This window comes from Oxyura jamaicensis, chromosome 1 (genome assembly GCF_011077185.1).
Source record: "Oxyura jamaicensis isolate SHBP4307 breed ruddy duck chromosome 1, BPBGC_Ojam_1.0, whole genome shotgun sequence".
NCBI lineage: Eukaryota > Metazoa > Chordata > Aves > Anseriformes > Anatidae > Oxyura > Oxyura jamaicensis.
This window is the reverse complement of record NC_048893.1, coordinates 128,487,025-128,507,620: the sequence shown is the minus strand read 5'-3', so window position 1 is coordinate 128,507,620 and position 20,596 is coordinate 128,487,025. Positions and strand designations below refer to the sequence as shown.

At 38.7% G+C, this 20,596-nt stretch overlaps 1 protein-coding gene across 3 annotated transcripts in view; it reads left to right on the top strand.

Annotated features, from left to right (window-relative positions):
* Positions 1-19,510: 19,510 nt before the first annotated feature.
* The window catches only part of WWC3 (WWC family member 3), a 60,661-nt gene continuing 59,575 nt past the window's right edge, over positions 19,511-20,596 (top strand). For all 3 annotated transcript variants that reach the window (XM_035342105.1, XM_035342030.1, XM_035341950.1), the window contains exon 1: positions 19,511-19,652. In XM_035342105.1, the coding sequence (XP_035197996.1) occupies positions 19,637-19,652 (16 nt within the window). In that variant the 5' untranslated portion in view covers positions 19,511-19,636. The remainder of the gene's footprint in view (positions 19,653-20,596) is intronic.

Genomic DNA, 20,596 nt, shown 5'->3' with positions numbered 1-20,596 from the left:
TCATAACTTTAACTCTTGATTGGCAGCAGTACAATATTTTGTATATAATAAACTGCTATTAAGGGAAGATCTTGGAAATAAAGCAATGTTTTCAGGAAAATTTCTAATATTGAGTCACAATAGCTACTTGGAAGGATAAGTTCAGTCTTTGAAGTGGACAGTTAAATTATTCTTTTCAGATACTTCACAGAAGCACAGAAAAGTGTGCTTCAGGTTTTCTTCCCAGTCTTCCAAAATGCTGTTTTAGACTTACTGCCCGATCCCCCAGCTCTCTTAGCACAGTGCCTTTTCTGACCTCCTCTTGTAGCTGCTGTGAAATACCAGTCCTGAAATGTTTGTCTCTTTCAATCACGCCTCTCCAGAGCCAGAGAGACTTTGGTTCAGTGGTACTGGTTTGGGATGTGGGAGATCAGTTCTCCAGACTTCTTGTGTAATGTTACTTTTAAACTCCCCAAGGAGTTTTCAGCATGGGTACTAATTATGGTGTTTCTTACCTCATGGTAGTGTTCTGCTTATAAATGAATAATGTCATTGTATGAATACAAAGAGGAATGTAAAGGTTCATCTCTTCTGTTTGGCTTTGTTTTCAAACCCTTGCGCTTTTCCCTTGTAAAGCACTCTCTAAAATCAGTGATACTTGGACACCCTCAGTTACAGCCTTGCAAAGGCCGAAGACCAGCTCCTGAATCTTTTATCACTTCACATAATTATTTGCAATAAAGCTTTGCTGATTATACCAGGAAGAAAGTTAGCAACGAGCAAGCTTGGTTTGAGGATAGAATTGTGTGTTCTTCTTTCTCCCTCCCTCCTTTCTAACTTGTTACCAACAGCAGTTGGCATAATATTTTTAAAGGGGCATTAGAAATTGACGGGGTTTATTGATCTTCCAAAATCCATGTTACAGTTGCCAAACATGATATGATAGATGTAGGTGCCTTACATTTTCTGGAGATGTACTTTCTCTCACGTATAAGCTGTATCTTTTAGTTGTGTAGCTTGAGCTGAAGTTTTCTTTTTGTTAGGCTGATACGGGTGAACATTAGCCATTCATCGCAGTGCAGAATAGATGGCAGTTCAGCAGCTTTGCCAGTAGGAATTTTGTTTGCGGAAAGCAGTAGCCGAAAGGGCATCAGACAACGTCTGGAGATGGGTAAGATGCGTGTGGCTATTGACAGTGCGCAATAGGAAAAGCTGTGTTTATAAATGATTAAGTACCGCTCCGGCGTCTCCTGTGAGATGCTCCATCGAGAAGCACGATCAGCATGTGCTGCTCCCGTGCCAGCTCCTCGGGTGGGAGCAAGCCAGAGGAACGCGTGGCGTGGGGTTGGCGTGGTGCTGGTGGAGGAGCTGCAGGGACTGGCTGTCCCCCAGTGGGACCGGCTGCTGCCAGCTCTGCCCGGCCGCAGTGGCTGCAGCTTCATGGCTGAGGGAAAGAGAGGAGGAGGTGGTGCTAATAACGAGTATTTTTTGTTGTTCACGTAGCTTTATGCTTTGTACCATCAAAATCGACACGTATAAAATGACACGAATGACAGCAGTGTGAAAGGAACACAGTAATTTTTGCCGCTAATGTGTGTGCGTGGGGGAAGCACATGTCTGATCTGGATCGTATGTTTGAGAGTATGTTTGTAGTTTTCTTGTTTTGGAAATCAGACATCAAAGCAGTGTACGTTAAAAACAATGGAAGAATGTGCTGGGCTTAATTGCCCAAAATATGTGAGGATGAACAGTTTACTGAGGACAAGATGAATGCATTTTCATGGCTACTTATAAAGAAGGAATAAAAGGAGAATTAATGTTGCAGCTCTGAAGACAACTATTTTTTTCTCTTCTCAGCATTAAAATTCTGATGGATGTTAGAAGTTGCCAGAAGAACTTGTCCATGCTTACTGTCATTACTATCTTAGGACCTGTTAAATTAAATCATATGTTAGACAAGCTGCTATTGAAAACAACATTTGTGTAATTTGTTTTCATTTTAAAAGCAATTAGTCTATATGCAAAAGCTCTTTAAATATTTTTATTTACTTTTGTACTGTTCTTGGATCATGTAAAATGTTACATTGTGAAATAATTTTGGCTGTGTTGTCAACAGATGGCATCTTATCCTTTTAAGAATTCTGGATTTATATTATGGCAACAACGATTCCATCCTGTCCTTTGCTTCTGTCAGCACTCATTTTCTAGGAAGAGGTAAATGTTGAATAGTGCCCTTTTGTGTGTTTTCTGGAATTTTGAGAAGTACAGATTATTCAATCAGTAGAAATGTGCTTGCATCCATGGATGTCTGCCCTTAGCGTCAGTTCAGTGCCACCTCGGAAAGCAGCGAGTTCTACAGATGGCTTTGGTAGCTGGTATGCTGCCTTGCATTTTGCTCTCTAGGTTGTATATATAGTCTTTGTTAGTCTCTTCCAGGGAGTTTGAGTTTTGGCTCTGGTGTTTTTTTTCCCCCAACAGGATGAGAATCAGTGTTCCAGTTCAGTCTTGACTATTTGTTTAAATGTAGTGTATTTATGACTGCTGCATTGTTGAAGGGAGTTAGTTTTATGCAGACAGTTATTTTCCCCTAACTTTTGCAGGAATTGGGAAGACTAATGCAGTGCATTAGTAACAAGATGCATTGCTCAATATATCGCCAGAGGGAAGGAGGGGGTCTAGACCAGTCATACCTATAAAACTTAAGCTTCCATTAAAATGCAGCAGAGCAACAAGGTTTAACTGGGTGTGAAGTGAGTATCCTTGCCTCGGAAAGCTGTTGTGAAAAGACAGAAAATGATAAGGTAGGCTGAAAAGCAGCACTGCTGAAAGGTGATTAAAATTCCTTGTTATTTTTTTACTTGTTGTCCTTTTGATAATGATGGCAGGAAGAAAAATCTAGATGGAACTAGTGATGGTAATTCCTCAAGGGGAAAGGGCCTGGAATATATTTAATTCAATATGAACCAATTTATGTAATTAATTGTATCTTCATTGTACTCTGGCCAACATGGTAATTTTGCCCTCAAATTCTAACTTATCTAGGATGTTAAAAAGACTTAAAAATAAGGCTTTCGACTGTGACTATGAGGAGGGAAGGGGTGGACTAAAGGAGTACCTTCACTCTTCTGACAGCTTCCATCTTTGGTAATTCCTTTTTGTCATGCTTGAGCAGAATGGAATTAGAAAATCTAAATTGTATGAATAAGAGTCATGTGGATTTAACTCTGGGAAGAGCTGAGAGTGGCAATGCATGTAAACATATGAGTTCACTTATGAGGGGGAGGTAACACCTGCAAAACGAAGCTAGACAAGGGTCATAGCAGAGAAGATAGGTTTTCCTGGCAGCAGTGGCAGACTAGGAAGTCGTTTCTCCAAATTAGTTGTTTGGCTGTAGTATAAGTACAAGGTGAGGGAGGGATTACTCCCTTATTTTTTATTTTATTTTTTTCCTCAGCTGCCTTCTTGCTTAATGGGTAGTAGTAAAAGATTTTTAGAAAATGATACAGCACAAGAATGTGTGGAGCAGAGTAAGTACATAAGAGTCATTACCACATTTTTCTTGGAATTTCCTGTCATGCTTGTATGCTCCCCTGCCTTCCCTGTGCTCTGCTGTTTCCCTTTCACTTCACTCAGGTTTCTTAATAGCCTTTGAGTGGTAAATTTTTGAAGTCATGGTCTCTGAAACAGACTTTAGTCACAAAATTTTCAGCACACATTAGGCATCTGCTGTCTGGAATAGCAATCGTGGTTTAGTCTGCTTCATGGCCTTCCTTTTACTGGATCTCCTGAAGTGTTGCTCAACTCAACTAAGCAAGCAGGCTTCGAGTGCCTCTGAAATCTGTGAATTTTCTCTTTCATACTACTTGGAGATTGAATCATTAGATCTTTGAGTAATGAGAAATAGCTGAAATTGTTGAGAAGAGTGTGCCACCTGCCTCAAATTTTGCTGATCAGTTCTGAAATTCAGAGGACAGTGCTATCTACCATCCTCACTTCAAAGACTTGGGGTCTCACTGCTGGTTAGATTTCTCCCAAAAGTAATTTTGAAGAAAGTAAGTAAATTGGACTTAAAGTTCAGATGCTTCCTCTGCTAGTAACCACAAAGAGCTGTGAAACACGGAATTCTTTCTGTAACAAAGCTTCTTATCAACTCTGCGAGGCAGGCAATTTTCTGTATGGCAGGTAATTTTCTGTATGAAACAAAGCATCGTGTCCCTTCTGGTAGCACTAGGTAGAGCTTAACTTAAGCAGTCCAAACTGCTTTATGCTCTGTACCAGAAAGGCTTTTTGGAAATGTTAATGCTTTTGTCCTCCTTCCTCTGCTTTTCCTGCAGTTCATTTAATCTGTATCTCTGATACTTCTGAGGCTTTTCTGGTGTTTCATGTGGAACATTAAAATCTACATTAGAGTTAGACTTGTCCTGATTTGAAAAGAGAGAAACCGGGTGGAGATTTTCATTGTAGTTACTATGAAAAAATAGTTTTTGTGAGCATATTATATATGATACATTTTAAAATCCAGTAGCTATCTCCTGTTGCATAGCTTTTGTTTAAAGGTTGTTTGGTCAATCAGTCATTACACATTTTAGTAGTTCATTTCCTTCATGAATTATTCTCTTAAGTAGCTCCCAGGGTATTGTTGCTTTTTAACCAGTCTTAACAAATAAATGGATTAATTTGGTGTTTCTGAAAGGTATTATCCATATCAAGTTCCCATGTTGTGTCTTAATGTTTCATGAGCAATGAAGGAAGTGCTCATATTGCAGATTACTGTTACTGGGAATTACAATACCATTGTTTGGCAATGGATATTTAGAAGTGCTTTTGAGGTCTTGGTTTTTCACTTGTTGTATGCTTGACTTTCTTAGAAAAGAACAAAATTTTTTCAATACGCTTTGTCCTTCCCCCAGATGTTAAATGGTTCTTTATGATATGGACCCCGGCACCTAAATGAACTCTTCCTCATTGAGATGCTTTTATGAGATGTGTATGTAAGTTCTTTTCATGTTTATTACAGTTGTATAGTTGCACACAGACACCTTGTAAAATGCCAGAATTAAGGTTTGCTATTAAATTGTTGTAAGACAGTCTTAATTTATGTGATTGCATTCTGTTGTGTTGGCTTTTTTTCCCCTAAAGAGCCTTGCCACAGTACATTAAAAAACTTGATTAATGGTTTGTTACCAATAGTAGGAGGTCTTGCTTGCCTCCCTTCTCCTCTGCATTGTCTTAAGCTAGTAGTGAATCATAGAATCACAAAATACCCTGAGTTGGAAGGGACCCACAAAGATCATCAAGTCCAACTCTTGGCTTCAGACGGGACCACCCAAAAATCAGACCATGTGTCTGTCAGCGTTGTCCAAATGCTTCTTGGACTCTGGCAGCCTCGGTTCTGTGACCGCTTCCCTGAGGAGCCTGTCCCAGTGCCCGACCACCCTCTGGGTGCAGACCCTTTCCCTAACCCCCAGCCTGACCCTCCCCTGTCCCAGCTCCATGCTGTTCCCTCGGGTCCTGTCGCTGTCCCCAGAGAGCAGAATTCAGCGCCTGCCCCTCCGCTCCCCTCGTGAGCGCCTGCTCTGCTCTGGGCTGAACAAACCAAGGGGCCTCAGCTGCTCCTCATGTGTCTTCTCCTCCAGACCTTCACCATCATAGTGCTGTGAAGTGATGGCATTGTGCAGAGGTGGTGGAAGTCTGTGAAGAGGGCAGGGATCTCTCCAGTGGTACCAAGCTTTTGTGCAAACTGCAGTTGGAGTTTACAGAGTAATTGGAAGTGGGTGACCAGAGTGGAGTGGACAGGGGAGAGAATCAAGCTGTGATCTGCCCTGGGTTTTCAGAGCAGAGGGCTGAGCCTGTCCTTCCCTGTCCTGTTGGTGAGGCCGTGCTTTCTTTTCCCCTGTGACGTTCAGGTCCAAAAGGGAGTGGAGGAAGAAACTGTCTTCCTAGTCTGCTCCTGGGCACAGAGTGAGGAGCAAGGGTGTGCTGGAAATGTTCTTTCTGTAGCATCTCTGTGCAGCTGGAGTAAGCTCAGTGATGTCCCAGCACATGGGGGCTGGGTGGGTTTGTAGCCAGCAGAGGTCTGAAGATGCCAGTGCATGTTCTGTGGAGTTTAAATGCTGTGGAGTTTAAACAGGGCTTTTGCATTTCACAAAGTTACACTGAGCATATGCAAGAATACATTCCCACCCTTCCACTCCTTTGTGCCTTGGCCAAACTTGAACATTTTTCCACAGGGATAGCAGGAGACCTGAAAAATGCAGATCCCAGTATTAGTAGTGGAGAGATTTTCTGTGAAGCTGCTGTGGGAATGCTAGCATGGGGGTGGGGAGGGACAGCATTTTTTCCTCTGTTTTATTCTTTCCAATGGCTAAGCTGCTTTAATTGAAACTTCTCACAAGAGATGAGAATGAGAGACACCCCCAGGAGAGAGAACTTCAGCCAGAACAATGTCACTCTAGCAAAATTAGAAGCAATCAAAAAATTTCCTAACCAGGCGATGTCTTACGAAGCATACCAGGCTTCCTAGTGAATGGATGGCACTGCTGTAAGGTAATGTGTAGATGATACAATTTTATATCAGACTGGTATCAGGATTCCTCCTATTTTTTTGTTGTTGGACTTCAATACTTTGAGATAAACTGTTCAGATACATTACTCTGCAATGTGCATCTTTTTTGATATAAACAAACAGTTCCCTTACCAATATGGAAAATATGCTGTAGGTCAACCACGAGATGTCGGGCTAGATGCATTACCAGCTGAAGTTTTGTGGCGAGTATTATGCAGAAGGTCAATTAGTTGATGACAGTGGTTCTTTTTGAGCTTAAAATATGGACCTGGTCAGCTGGGATCGTGCTGTGCTGTGACAGCAGAAGTCAGAGGCTTCCCGTGGCTTCTGACTTCCTTGAAGGCTAAGGGCCATGAAGGAAGGGACCTGAAGCTGGCTTTCTTTGGCTCTTACTCTCTCCTTTATAATTATGGAACTCTTCTTGAATGGGGAATTGGAAGCTTTGTCCTGAAAATGTCTGTGTTGTCTAACTGCAAACTAATGCTTAAATACAGAAGTATAAGCAAGTACAGAAGATTACCCGCAAAATATATGTAGCCCTGTCTGCAGTGCAAGGGGCCTCTGAGTGAGCAGTATCCAAAGGTATACATACTGTCTAACACCTACACCTTCTAGAGGGACTTGTCATTTACAAACAGTAACAATAATACAAACCACACAAGTCAGTTTCCTGAGTTGCTGTAAATGGAAGCATGTTTTTAACACTCCTTCTTTTCCAACACAAATGTAGGAAGCTGGCAAAGTAGCTAATTTCAGTGCTCTAGAAAAGTTTAAAGGGAAATAATTTACGGAAACGGAAGCCTCTATTTTTAACTTTCTCAGTCATGGGAGATGGGGAGGAAGAAGAGGAGGCCATCTACTGTTGAAGTCTCATTAGTATGTTATCATATAAGTTTAATCAAAATTTCCACCACTTTTTAAGAGAGGAGCTACTTGTTAAGAGTGTATAATCAGTTACGTGCAAATTTAGGATCAGTGTAGATCTGAGACCATGTGCTGTCTGCTATAATTGTGCTTTATCTCTTGTGGATTTTTTTATTTTCCCGCTTTTCATTGAGCTGAAAGTTTATATTCTAAAAGTACATGCTGTTTTTTTATTTGGTTTAGTTTATTGTACTGAAAAATATATTTTTTCTAGTAAGTTAAATAAAGGAAAAAAAAAATATTACCTTACTATTCTTCATAAACACTGCATTATTTGTCCGGAATTCTCTATTTTCACAAAATATTTTTATTCCTGTATTTTAGCAAACATGCAACAGTGAAGTTATGAGTAATTCCTCATATTACTTGGAAGTACTTTATTGGTCTAGCTTGCAACTTAAATACAATACATTGCATAACTGCTCGCAACCATAGAAGTAATAACATCAAACTTCATAACTTCAACCTCTTGAAAAGTTTCATATGAACTTAAATCTGTATAATTGTCTTTTTCGTGAGTATATATTACTAAGTCACTGAATTGACTGCGGAATATATTACATTAGTTTGCATAGCCAGCATTAAGGAACACTGTAGAGGCAAGTATATATGGGGAATCGTAATATGACTGGGATAACTAAATTCTGGGAAAACATGGGCTAAGTTTTCCTAAAAGCATGTAAAATGCTGGTTGCCAGGGTGGCCAGCCTGGAGTGTGGTAGCAGTTGTAAACAGGTCTTAAAGTGTTAAGAATTTAAGCGTGTAGAGATACTCCCTCAGCCCACTGTCTGTATGAATGTTATGTGTTTGTAGCTTATGCATTTGCATTTGTGACTGCAAGTTGAAAATGTTGAGAATAAAAAGCTTAGAAAGTATATAAACTGACATGCCGTAAAGTACAAATAATTTGACAGCTACATATATAATTTTAAAGTAAAGGCAAATAGTGAGCTGTGAGAAGAAAACGTAGCAAGGCTGCAAATCACTGCAGATCCATTGCTCTTTTCTAGGCTGTTACTGGGCTTTAAAGAAGTAGCTTTTTAATTCTTTTTAGCAAGGGTGTTACTGCTCCAATGGTATAAAAGAGCAAAGATGTTAGGGAGATGTAATCTTTTGTTGGATCTCCTGATACGTTTGGAAAATAGAAAAACCTGGTAAGTGCTTAAAATGTGGACTAATTTCTGACCACCTTCAGTGCCTTAAAGGTAACTACTATTTTTTTTTTTTTTAATAAAGGTTAAGATATGGTTTGCTGGATCTTTTAAGTAAGTAGGTGAATTGAGAATTGAGAATTCCTGTATCTGTGCTAACATACAGAGTATTCTCTAATGACTTATCCATAGCCACCTCTAGGCAGCTGAAGCACACACCCATATCTGCTTGACTAAGGGTCTCTAACTTCTGGAGGAGTGAAGAAACCTTCAATAATGAGGTGACTGCTGTAGATCACTGCTTACAAGAAATGGAGTCTGAAACCAAAGGCGTCAAAGATCCTGACAACGTATTTCCACTCCAGTTGCTTAGAGCTAAACTGAACTTGGTAACTGTTCAGAAAAGTTACTGAAATGGTGCGCTTGGATTGTCCCTGTGTCATGTTGGTTGCACTCGCTCCCACTTGCTTTATTAATGGAGTTGAGGCTGAAGAAACAGCCTGAAAAGCCTGCCTTGTGGATCTGCAGCATAATTTGGGCAGAATCTGCTGGAGTGCCGTGTGATGTCTTTGATGGCCCCTGGCCGCCCACCAAGGGGGGCATGGGCAGAGGGTGTCTGCCCTGGGGACCCTTCTACAGGCAGAGGTGGTGCATAACAGTGCAGTACCATGTTAGAAGACATTGTGCAGAAATGGTGTGAGAGTCTGTAAAACTTGAAGGAATGTGGTAATCAAACGAGTTTGAGAAATGCCATACATGGTACTTTTAGAAAATATATGACTGTCTTTTGTGAGCAGACTGGAGGAGGAGTAGAGGTATTCTCAAAGTTCAAATGAGAAACTCATGTCTTGAATTTCTAATATTAGCTGGCAGTGTAGAGTTTTCAGGGTGTGAGGCATTTGTTTACTGTCTTACCTCACAATTTGTTTTTAATAGGATGTATGTGAAGTCATGGTGTGCATAGCCTCTTGGCACTTATCTACACATCACTTTGTTCAGAGACTTGAAAAGAATGGTCTCTTGAATATATATTTTTCCAACCATTGTTTTATACTCAGCCAGTTGCATTTACTTTTTCCTCCCATTGTTAGTCGCTTTCTGCTTTATTCTCTAGAAACTGGTAACTTTAAAAATGTTTATTGTCTTTTATAAGTATCATTAAGTGATACTTATTGGTGGAAGTGGTTTTATGAAATTAATTTCAATACAATTTAATTGAATGTACTCAAAGTATAGTAAGTTTTAGCAAGATTGGGGCTTAAAACATTTTAAAAACATCAAATTACTTTTTTTTTTTTTTTTTCATAGGAGTGCTGAGCTTCTTTGTGCACATAGACATGACAGATGTCTGGTTTTAATACCATTAAACTTAAATTTACTGCTAGGGGAACACTAGTAGTTAAGCATAGTTTGGCTGCAGTATGTTCTTCTCTCAGACTACAGAAGTATAAAATGTCTTTAGCATCATGTTTGTTGGCCTGTTTTCTAGCATGATGGCCTTTCTCAGTGTATAAGAAAGGGTTTTCATTGGTTAATAAGTAGTTGTAGACCACATCAGGATATAATTGTACTTATACCTCAAGATTCTGCTGCTGACCACTGTGCATCTGCAAATATACGCGCCTGCTAGTCAGACCAAAGATTGCTGTTTAACCTAAGATACTCAGTTTTGCTGACTACGACTCGTCTAAAGTGATTGTAAGCAATAATCAATTCACAAAAGCATTTTATAGCACTGTCTGTCTTTATTGAAGAATGTTAAAGTTAAGCCTTGCCTCTGTCACTTGACACCTTAATGGTATGTGGACAAATCGGTAAATATGTATTGCATCTTGTATGTTTATTTTCAGTCTAGCTAGTTGCTAAACTTTTAACATTGAACTCCATGGGCTTGAATGTGGAGTTTTATCCCCCATTTTTGTTTCTCTTTGCCTGCTGGGGAACTTCCTTTTCCTGCCCTTTTCATTATCTTCCTCATTTGAATTCCTCCTATTATTCTTGTTCAAGTGCAAAGGGCTTGTTACTGAGAGCTTGCTGGTAACATCTGGCAGATGCACCTTTTCATCTTTGCTCAGGTGCCTTTCATTAGGAAGGTACAGGTGTTCCCTCTTCATCTGGTATTTGCACACACAAGTTGTGACCAACAGGCAGAAAGAAGGCAACAATTTTGTGAGTGCATGCATATGCTTTCACGCAAACACATACGGTCCTCTGTATGAGGGTGTAGCAATTCATCACCTCTTCCCGTGGTTCTTCGAGGATGATTCACTTAACCTGTGGACAGGATTGTGCCCAAGTAAGCTTGTCAGAAATTGGAGTTCTCAAACTGGAAGAGTCATGGCAAAGCTAAGCACACAACTACCAAGCGGTAAGCTAGACTGAACTGAAGCTGGGAGTAGGCTTTGATGTGTACTGAGGATGTAAAAATTCAGACAGCTGCATGACTTGCTCTTCTCCAACAGAAGGTTGCAGAATTGTGGCTGGCAGGATGGAAGAAAAAGAGAGATCTGCAGGGCTGGCCTATACTAATTAGGACCTGAATTACCATTAGCATGTAGTTGGAAAATACTGTTATTCACAGAAATTGGAGAAAAAGGAAAAACGTTTATGCAGTATCATTAAAACTAGAACATGGCTTTACCTGCCTGCTCAGAAACTGTGATGTGTCAAGTCAGCAGTGTTACGTTAGGCTTTCAAATTGGATACAAATGAAAAATTAGATATATACCATTTCAGAAGCTAATTGTGAAGAAGCTAAACTCGTATCACTGTTGGAACACTTTTACAAGAACCAGTTTCTGAAGAGCCACTAACAGAGCCATGACTACTGCTCTGCTGTATTTTTTTGCTTTTATCTACTTGCATATCTGAGTATAGCCTGGAGTTTAACCTATTGTGTGGATGAAGTTTTACTAATTTTATACAGGAATAATATTTATTAATTAATACTTTAACACTTTGTGTAAATGAGTCTTACATAAATACAACTCAAACACATTTTCATACAAGCACATCTCAAGATCCCCAGTGTCCTGGTTATTCTTACACAGCTGTAAGAATTCAGCTTTGTTCTCAGATTCCAAAGTTCCTGATTAAATTTCCCAATTTCCCTTATCTTTCAATCCTGACTTTTGATTTTTTTCTTTTTTAAAGGCTTCTCCCAACATATGTCCTTGAGAAGATCTTATAAATATTTAGAGATTTGGAGTAACCCAGGCAGCTTTATTAGGATTGGCAAAGGAAAAGCTGTAAATATCTTGCATGCAATTGTTTCTGGCTAAGAACATACTGAATGCAAAGGTCCATTTTGACATCAGTTGGTAGAACTATAGTCTCCTAATTTTCTCCCATAACTGTCTCAACTGCTGCATACTGTCTGGTGGTCTCTTACAGTGTATTATCAGGTTCTGTATGTGCTTCTGTTTTCTGGTCTGAGATGTCAAGACACCTGCTGCTAATCTTAGGTTCTGGCTGGCTGCTTTGTACAGTTGCCCATAACTTCAGGCTCTGTGCATACACAAACAAAATATGTTTTAAAGTGCTCGTGGACGGTCTTACTTAACCCACCTGTCCCTATTTTTTTACTGTTTACCCTCTGTGAAGACAGCAAATACTAGAAACAAAAGAAGTTTTCTTAAGAGCACTGACTTTTAACCCAGCTCTGAATTTAGGAGGAGGAATTTAACTTGTCTTGATGAAATGCTGGCGTATTTTCAGCAAGAATTTACGATAATATTTGTGTCCTGAATTTGGATGTGGATCATTGCTGCTGCTGCTAAGATATGGATAGCTGCTTGGAGAACTTGGCTGTGTGGCATATTTCAGTAGTTCCTGAACAGACAGATAAATTATACTGCAATTTCTGTATAGATGCAACTGGAGCTCACATACTCTATTACGTTTCAACATACTAACCCAGTATTTCTTTGTAGCTTTGTTTTTTGTAAGTATAATAAAGGTTTAAAATAAAAGTATATTATTTCTCTGTTGCTTGTTAGTAAATGTTTATTGTTTCTGTAAGAGTGAACAGAAAATAGAGTAGGAGTCCTGAGGTACACTTCTTGTAAATGTCTGAAGTAGGCAATGTAAGCTTCTATTATTTTTTGAAGCTAACAAATTGTATAGCATACCTCCTATTCATACAGGTAACTGCATTTACATCACAAAGTCTGCCTATTCAGGGTTTTTATGGCTACCTACTGTATTTTGAATTTTATGTAGCATAGAACATGTTACGTGTGATGGACAGTTTTCATCTAAAATTTGTATAATATCTTGCTTGACAGAAAAGTGTTAATGGGATTAAAAAAAATAAAGTTGGGGAGGTGCCTACCATGAAAAAAGTGAATTCTTTTTGGTTTTGAGTCAATTGGTTCAATGTAGTGCATAACACAGGACACAGTGATACGAATAAATGCTTTCAGAAACGAAGTATTCCTTTCAGGTTTAAGGCGCCAAAATAGAGTATGAGGGCAGTCTGGTCATTGCATTGCACTTTTATAGCATTATTTCATTTTCTTTTCCTCCTTTCCTTATTTTTTCTTCAGTGCAAGGTCAGAAAAGAGGTAGAAAGCTGGCTATCACTTTTTCTTCCTGTACTTTTAAAATATGTGATATGAAATCAACCAGTGATGATAAGAGTGTGAGGTCCTGGTCACAAAACCTGATCTTTGCAGCGAAACCTCTTGCTTTGTACTTAATTTCATTTGTGAGATCTGTGGCAGTAAAAGCCTTTTCCTGTAGATCTCCCTTGAGAGGTGCCTGGGCATGGTTGTGTGCCACTTCTTGATCCTGTGGTGCTGTTCCATATAAGCTCAGGTGGTTATAAAATGAGGGCATGGATAGAATGGGGAATAGGGTGGCCAGTGAAGTTACCGTCCATGCTGCCCTGCTTTAGACATGAGAGCTGCTTTATGACCAGCTTCTGCAGCGCTGTACCTTATAGGCTGGGATTAGAAGAACTTGCTGCCATTTTGTTTGCCATTGCTTGTAAGTGGTGGCAAACCATGGCTTGGGCTTGGGAGGCAATTGACAAGTAGCTCAAATGTTTGCAGGAGTGAAGTACTTTTCAGCAGTCTCAGCATAGGTCATCCAGGTTTGAAATAAAGTGAGTTAAGGGCAGTTAACTTTTTGTATGGAACAAGTGTTATCTAATAATAGAAACACATTTTTCTCCATGCATAAAGATGTTGATTCATTACTGTAGATGATTAATGCTATCCTGTGCCTTGTTTTGTATCTTGGTGTATACTTTTCTGGCTTATGTTACTGTAAAAATCATTGAATCGTGTACACTGACTTGACACTATTATCAGTCTTCATGTCCTTATTGTTTTTAAAAAGAACGTAAATTACTGCAAAATGCAGTGTGGTCCTCAGAGGAATAAATTTCAAGTGTCCTTTAGAAGAATTGGAGCTGCTATTTCCTTGCTCTAGGGTGTTTTATTTTGAGGGGAAGTACGTCCCAGCGATGACTTCGAATACAAGTTACTTTCTTCAGGTCTTTGTCCTGAGCACAGAATTGCATTTGTGCAAGTTTCCATTTGGCTCTCTGTACTCTGGATTTATCTTCATGGTGGGCCATGTAGATGTTCATAAAGCTACTTTATTCAGAACGTGAGATTGAATTAAGTGGTAAAATTAAGATACGGCATTTGTATTATGAAAAAAGTTGCAAGGGATTTTTATCTTGAAAATACGCATAACATATGTAACATATGTACAATGTAACGCTTGGTGAACTTCACTGTGCTTTTGACTAAGCAGTCAGTATGTACTTTGCTCAACCTTGTTTAGAAATCCAGCTTATTTTAAAGATTTGCAGAGGTCGCTTGAACTAAAATACTTCAGGAGAGCTGAGGCCATTAGGCAGGACGGGCAACGAGGAGAACATGGTGTCTTCTGGAGTGCCATAGGATGGGTCCCAGGGTTCACGATGGCACCTGCTACTGTGACTTGATAAATGGCTCTGGTTTCGAGGTGCTGAGAGCACCCCTTGCCTCGTCACCAGTGGGACATGCATGTTAGAGGTACATGCCCCTAACACTTGGGGGGCCTCTGCAGAGGGCCCTGTGGGCTGGGGCTGCAGGTGGCTGTGGGTGGCCTCAGGGCTTCCTTCTCCAGAGAAGTCCTCAGGCCTGGGGTGCCCCGCAGGCTGGGCTGGAGCTGCCAGGGCGAGGTGCCTTCAGGACTGGAATGTAATTGCTAAAACCTAAACAGCAGCCACCACCCCTGCCCTCCTTCCCATCAGCTGGTAACAGCTTTTCTTGTGAACGTCTGTGGAAAACCAACAACATAAACATCTTCTGTTCCTTTTCAGCTTCTTGCCTTTTTTTTTTTTTTTTTTTTTTTTTTTTTTTTTTTTTTTTCCTGTGGGACTGGGGGAGTTACAAGCTACAGTACAAGGCAAGAGGATTAGTAGAAATTTATAGCAAGGGCTGTAATTTAAATGACTATTTGAAAGGAGGTAAGAAAAAAATGTCTGGCAGAAAGCCCTTAAGCATGTGCATGTTTTCTCATTTTGCCTTCTCTCTTTCTTGTCTTGTTACTCTTCAGTAATATACTTAATGTAATACTTCATTATGGATAAAGTATCATTAGGTGTGTCAGAATGGTTAATTCTTTTCTAGTTATACTGTCATTTTAAAATTTCATGTCATTTATCAGATAAGTCATATGAATTAATAAAGTTTTCTAGCCTGTAATATGGGTTTGTCAGGCAAGAACACTTATCCCATCAGGCTGTTATTCAAACTGAGATTGGCCTTAAGAGACTGTTCCTCTTAGTTGTTTGTTGAGGAGTATCAAATTGTGTATTACAAATTTTATTTATTTATTTATTTTGATTTCCTGGTCAAGATTTTGCAAAAACAGGCTGTTTGTCTTACTTTGGTGTCTCCCAGGGGAATTTTTGCTCAATTAGACCTAGCGATTTCAACCAGCCAGGGCCTTCTGATGTGGCATAAGGGACATGGGCGGCCTGAGAATCTTGTCGAGTATGTTCTGAGGCTTTGTGTTTATAGAGATCTAGTTCCATTTTTGGAATCGCCATCAACAAAATTGCTGCCCCATGCTAGCAGTCAAACTGCCTTGTGGAGGGTATGCCTTTTCTTTGAGCCCAGGAGTGTGCTGTTATTATTTAAAGGTTGACTTTTTCTGTGGTTTTGGGGAGCTGAAATTAGATTCTGTTAATAAAGTATATTAAAGCTAAGAACAGTTTTGCAGTAATTTATCTAAAATTGTATTTAGTCATTGCCTACTGCCTTCCTTCCCACCTACCTCCCTGCCATGGACTGGGGTATTTCTCTAGCTGTTTTATATTCGGAAAATTGTAGTATTGCATTATGGAAGCTGCCTGGACATGTTTAATGGTTAAAGGTATGGGATAAATTGTCAAGGAATAGGAAAAATGCCTCTTAATCAGAAACTGTTTTACTCAACTGATCGGTTTTATTTTATAGTTTGATTTCTGAATTCTGCTTAGCTTGAAAATTGGTACAGAAAATTTTAATGTAAAATTTGGGTTTTCAGAAATGTCTTTTACTGCATTCAAGTTCCAGACTTCCACTACTTTTTAACGAAAGCATTTAATTTGGGTCGAGTTAGAGGTGACAGATCCACAGAGCAAGACAATACTCAAAGATTGTTCTGTCAGCTCAGTATATGGGATTTTGGTGATAGGAGCTTTCTTCTGTGCTTTAGTATCTGCTTTTGAAGGGTTTCTGAGATGCAAAATAATGGGTGCCTGATGACCGAATCTCCATTATTTTTGGAAAGGAGAAACATTTAAAGATAATGAAGAATTAACTAAACAATTTATCTGAATTTATGACTGGCTCTTTGACGTATGCAAAGTTGGACCCCATGGACCCCATGTAAAAAGATGGCTTTTACATGGACCCCATGTAAAAAGATGGCTTTTAGATGGTCACCTGGGCTGTACGTTCAGTGTCCACACCCAGTTAATGTGGAAAGCGGTGCCAGAGGAACTCTCTTTTGGTTGGAATTTCAGGACCAACTTATTCATGTCAACCAGACATCCTGTGGGACAGGAGATGATCACTTGTGACAGAAGAAATGCCTTATTTTATCTGCTACTGTGAGTGGGTGGCAGAATAGTTCAGGGCAGCCCTGCTCAGTTTCTTCTTTAATTTCTTTTCTGTTGTTGTCTGTCTTTATAGTACTTGTACCTTGTGCAGAAGCTGAGAAGATGACTTGTCCTATTTAAGCTAATTGACAAAGAGAAAAAAAGAGGGGAAAGCAGTATTTCCAAAGATACAAAGTTTCAGTAGTCTGCTGCTGCATTTTGTGGCTGGTCTCCTATACCCATATCTGCATCTATTACATTTTTTTTCTTTGCTATTTTGGAACCCCCTGATTTCTTTAGCTATAAAAAAATAACAATCTTGTCCTCAGAGTTGCGCTGGTCAAACAAGATAGGCGTTTTTTTTCAGCTGACTTAGTTAAACCAATGCAAAACACAGAGACAACCTTTCAATTCTTATTTTAAACTTTGCATGATTTAACTGATTGATTCACAATTTAGTCACATTCAGACATACGTAGCTTGAATATTCTTCAATCAATGTTACGTTACACTCTGTCTGAAGGAAATTCCAACTGGAACAGCTTTGACTATAGTTCAAAATAAGCAACATCAAGTTAATAGCATTTGTGTCTGAAAGATGGCTTTTTACATGTCCTCTTTCTTACGAGGTTTCCTTCAAAAGCATTAATTAAACTATTCACACAGGCTTTATAACGTTGGAATGAAAACTGGTTAGACCAGGTGGATTGACGTTCTTTGGTCGCTCTTCTCCAGCAAGCAAGCATCGTACTTTTCCTGGAAGTTGGGGCAGTGGTGGGACCATGGAGAGTAATGAATTAAACTTCTTGTAGTGTGAAGGGTTGGAGTATCCCATGCAGGTTTTATTTAGGAATAAAGGGTGAGGGTGCGTTCGTATAATAGGCAAGCGTGTCTCATAACTTGTTCCAAAGAAAATCTTGTCTATAGTGTGATAATTGAGGAACCGGTGTCTGGACTGCTTTGATAAATTGTAAACATGATGTCTTCTGAACAAAAGCATGAGAGTTTATGAAAAAATGCTGCACGTTTTATCTTTAATATTAGACTGAACTTCAGGGAGATCAGAAGTATTTTGACAACATTTGTCCTGCCTGCTAGATCAAATACCGAAAGAATGCATATGGCAACTCACAGTATTATCTTCTTTCTCGAATGCTTTGGATTTACATGATTGCATGATGTAAACTATGTATTTGTCAGGAATAGAAAGTCTTAAATAGTGGGTTTATGTGCATCTTCATTTTCTTCAGCTGTTTATACATGTTTGAGAATCTTTGTACGGAGCTGATCAAAACTTTACAGTTACAAGCTGATGAGGTTATATATACATATACACACACTTTTATCCTACTACCATTAGTTTTGAACACTTTAATCTGAAGAATACTAAAACAGTTTTAGGAGACAGGAAAGATAAACGTAGCTTTTGTTTGCGGTGTGATGTTCTATGTATTTTGTTAGTGACTGAGTGGTGCGCTTACAGGACCATTGGAACAGCTCAAATATAGCCATGGTATTATTTCCATCGTTTGAAGTCTTTACAACTGAATTAGGTTGGTTTTATTTCAGTGTGGGGAAGTGGAGTAGGACTTTTGCTTCAAAGAAGGACATGTTTGAGTTCAGACAAAGCTATTGTTTTATTCAGGCTTCATCAAATGAAGTGAAAATACCAATCCCAATGATCCAATGTATTTATAAATACAGTCCAAATTCTGGTGTCAGGAAACTTTAATTGGATATAATATATGAACAAAATTTCCATTTTACACCGAATACTATTATGGGCTACTCATGTTATGCTGAACTTAAGTAAATCCCTAAAAGAATGCATGTATTGAATCTCTGCAAAGCTGTCGCCATTCTAGGTATTAAAAATGCCTCAACAAACAAATATTGAAGTTGTTGGAACCATATCCCATATGTAATGGAAATTATTATATTAATAGCTTTTCTTTAAAGGAATTTTATTGTAGCTTTTAGAGGGAAACACTATATTTGCGTTTAAGTGATGATTAAAATGTTTCCCAAAGTATGCTTTGGGAAGTAGACATGATTCAACTGAATGTTGGGGATTTTTATTTGCATGACTTGTTTTTCCTATTTTAATTTTCCTTGATGTTCTAGAACAGCATTGCGAAATATTATTATCTTTAGAATTAATAACCATGTGTTTTCAGTATTCCTGTAAATACTAAAATTATTGTGGTTTTCAATTACCCACAGGTCTGTCAGGAGTTAGCTCAGGAAGGGGTGTGTATGACATTTTAAGCTTTTAGATAGTAGGTGCCATTACCTGTTAGTTACTGTTTCTGCTCTGGTGCAGTTCAGAACTGTTTTTAGAAATTTGTTTATATCCCCTTCTTTATGTTTTGGGGGAGAGGAAGGAATTTGGATGGGTCAGGACCAAAGGAATATCATTAAGAGCTGGGAACATATAATTGAAAATAAATCAATAGCACTATATAACATTTATTTTTTAAGGACAAACGATTGTACTGCTTTGACACCTTAAAGGGTTTAAAGCCTATAAAGCCTCTAATATGTTTTTAGTAGTGATGAACTCCAGCTTTCACATTTGTGTTCTTTGCAATATGGGAGAAAAACTGGCAGGACTGCATGCCATCATAATTAAATTGTTAAACATAGAAACTTGGAGGTAGAAGCTTGTCTTTCCTGTTTGGGGAGTATCTGTCAGCATATTTAAAAACTGTATGTTTGTAATTATTAGCCCATTCCTAAGCAGTATAACTATTTTGTGATCAGATCATGGTGGTATCTTCAAATCATATAATAACTGCACCTTTTGTATTTACATGTGTTTATTTTTGTTTTTACAGGATTACAAAGCCATTGACATTTGCTGACTGTGTTGGTGATGAGCTTCCTTTAGGATGGGAAACTGTTTACGATCAACAGATTGGAGTTTATTATATGGACCACATAAATCGTGAGTAGATGTGTGGTTATTTTTAGGAGCACTAGCAAGCTGATGTTAACTGATGGCACTAACTCTGTTTCCGATACCATTTATGCAACTCATGTTACAGTGAGGGAATGCATGCAAGTAATTTCTTGTACTATCTCTTTCGTCATCTTTCAAATGGGGAACAACCCTTCATCCCTTTTTAAAGAATTTTATAATCGATGACTGAGATATAGTGTATAAAGTTACTTTGTTTTGCTTTGTCAAACTGTGGACTGTTGGTAATTTTGTTGCTTTCTATATTTATCAAGATTTTCATGTTATACTCTTGCATTTCCTAGCTTTCCAGTGATACATAGTTTACTCTTTTGTCTTAAAAAAACAAACAACAAAATATGTTCAGAGAGACAAGTGCTGATTTTTTAATTAGAAGCACTATGAAATACAGTAATTTCATTTGCTCTTAAGCAGTGTAAATTTTATGCTTTAAAGTACTGTCAAGAAGGACAACAGATGACCCTTTGAGAAACTAAGGGAATTATTTCCATAATTTTCTCTTCTGGACTGCTGCTGAGCTTTGTATCACCACTGAACTGGCACATCTGCCAGTTCTACTTTTAAAGTAGTATGTCTTAACTTTACAGCTTTGTACTGCTGCTGCAGTTACTACTCTACTCTGTTGCTATCATTGAGCATCTTATCACCAATGAGCGAACGCTTTCAGTATCGTGGGAATTGATAGTTGATGAGGAGTGAAAAAGAAGAAAGTAGCTATATGAGCTATCACAGTAATGGTAAATAGTATAGTCTGCAAAAACAACCTCAATACTAGCTACTTGAAATCTAGTCTATTAAAAGTAGAAATGTAGAAGTAGATTTTGGCTTCCTGCCATCACTGGAATTTCTTGTGTATTGTGGTTTAACAGTTATTTAAAAAACAACAACAAAAAACAACACAACGCAAAAAC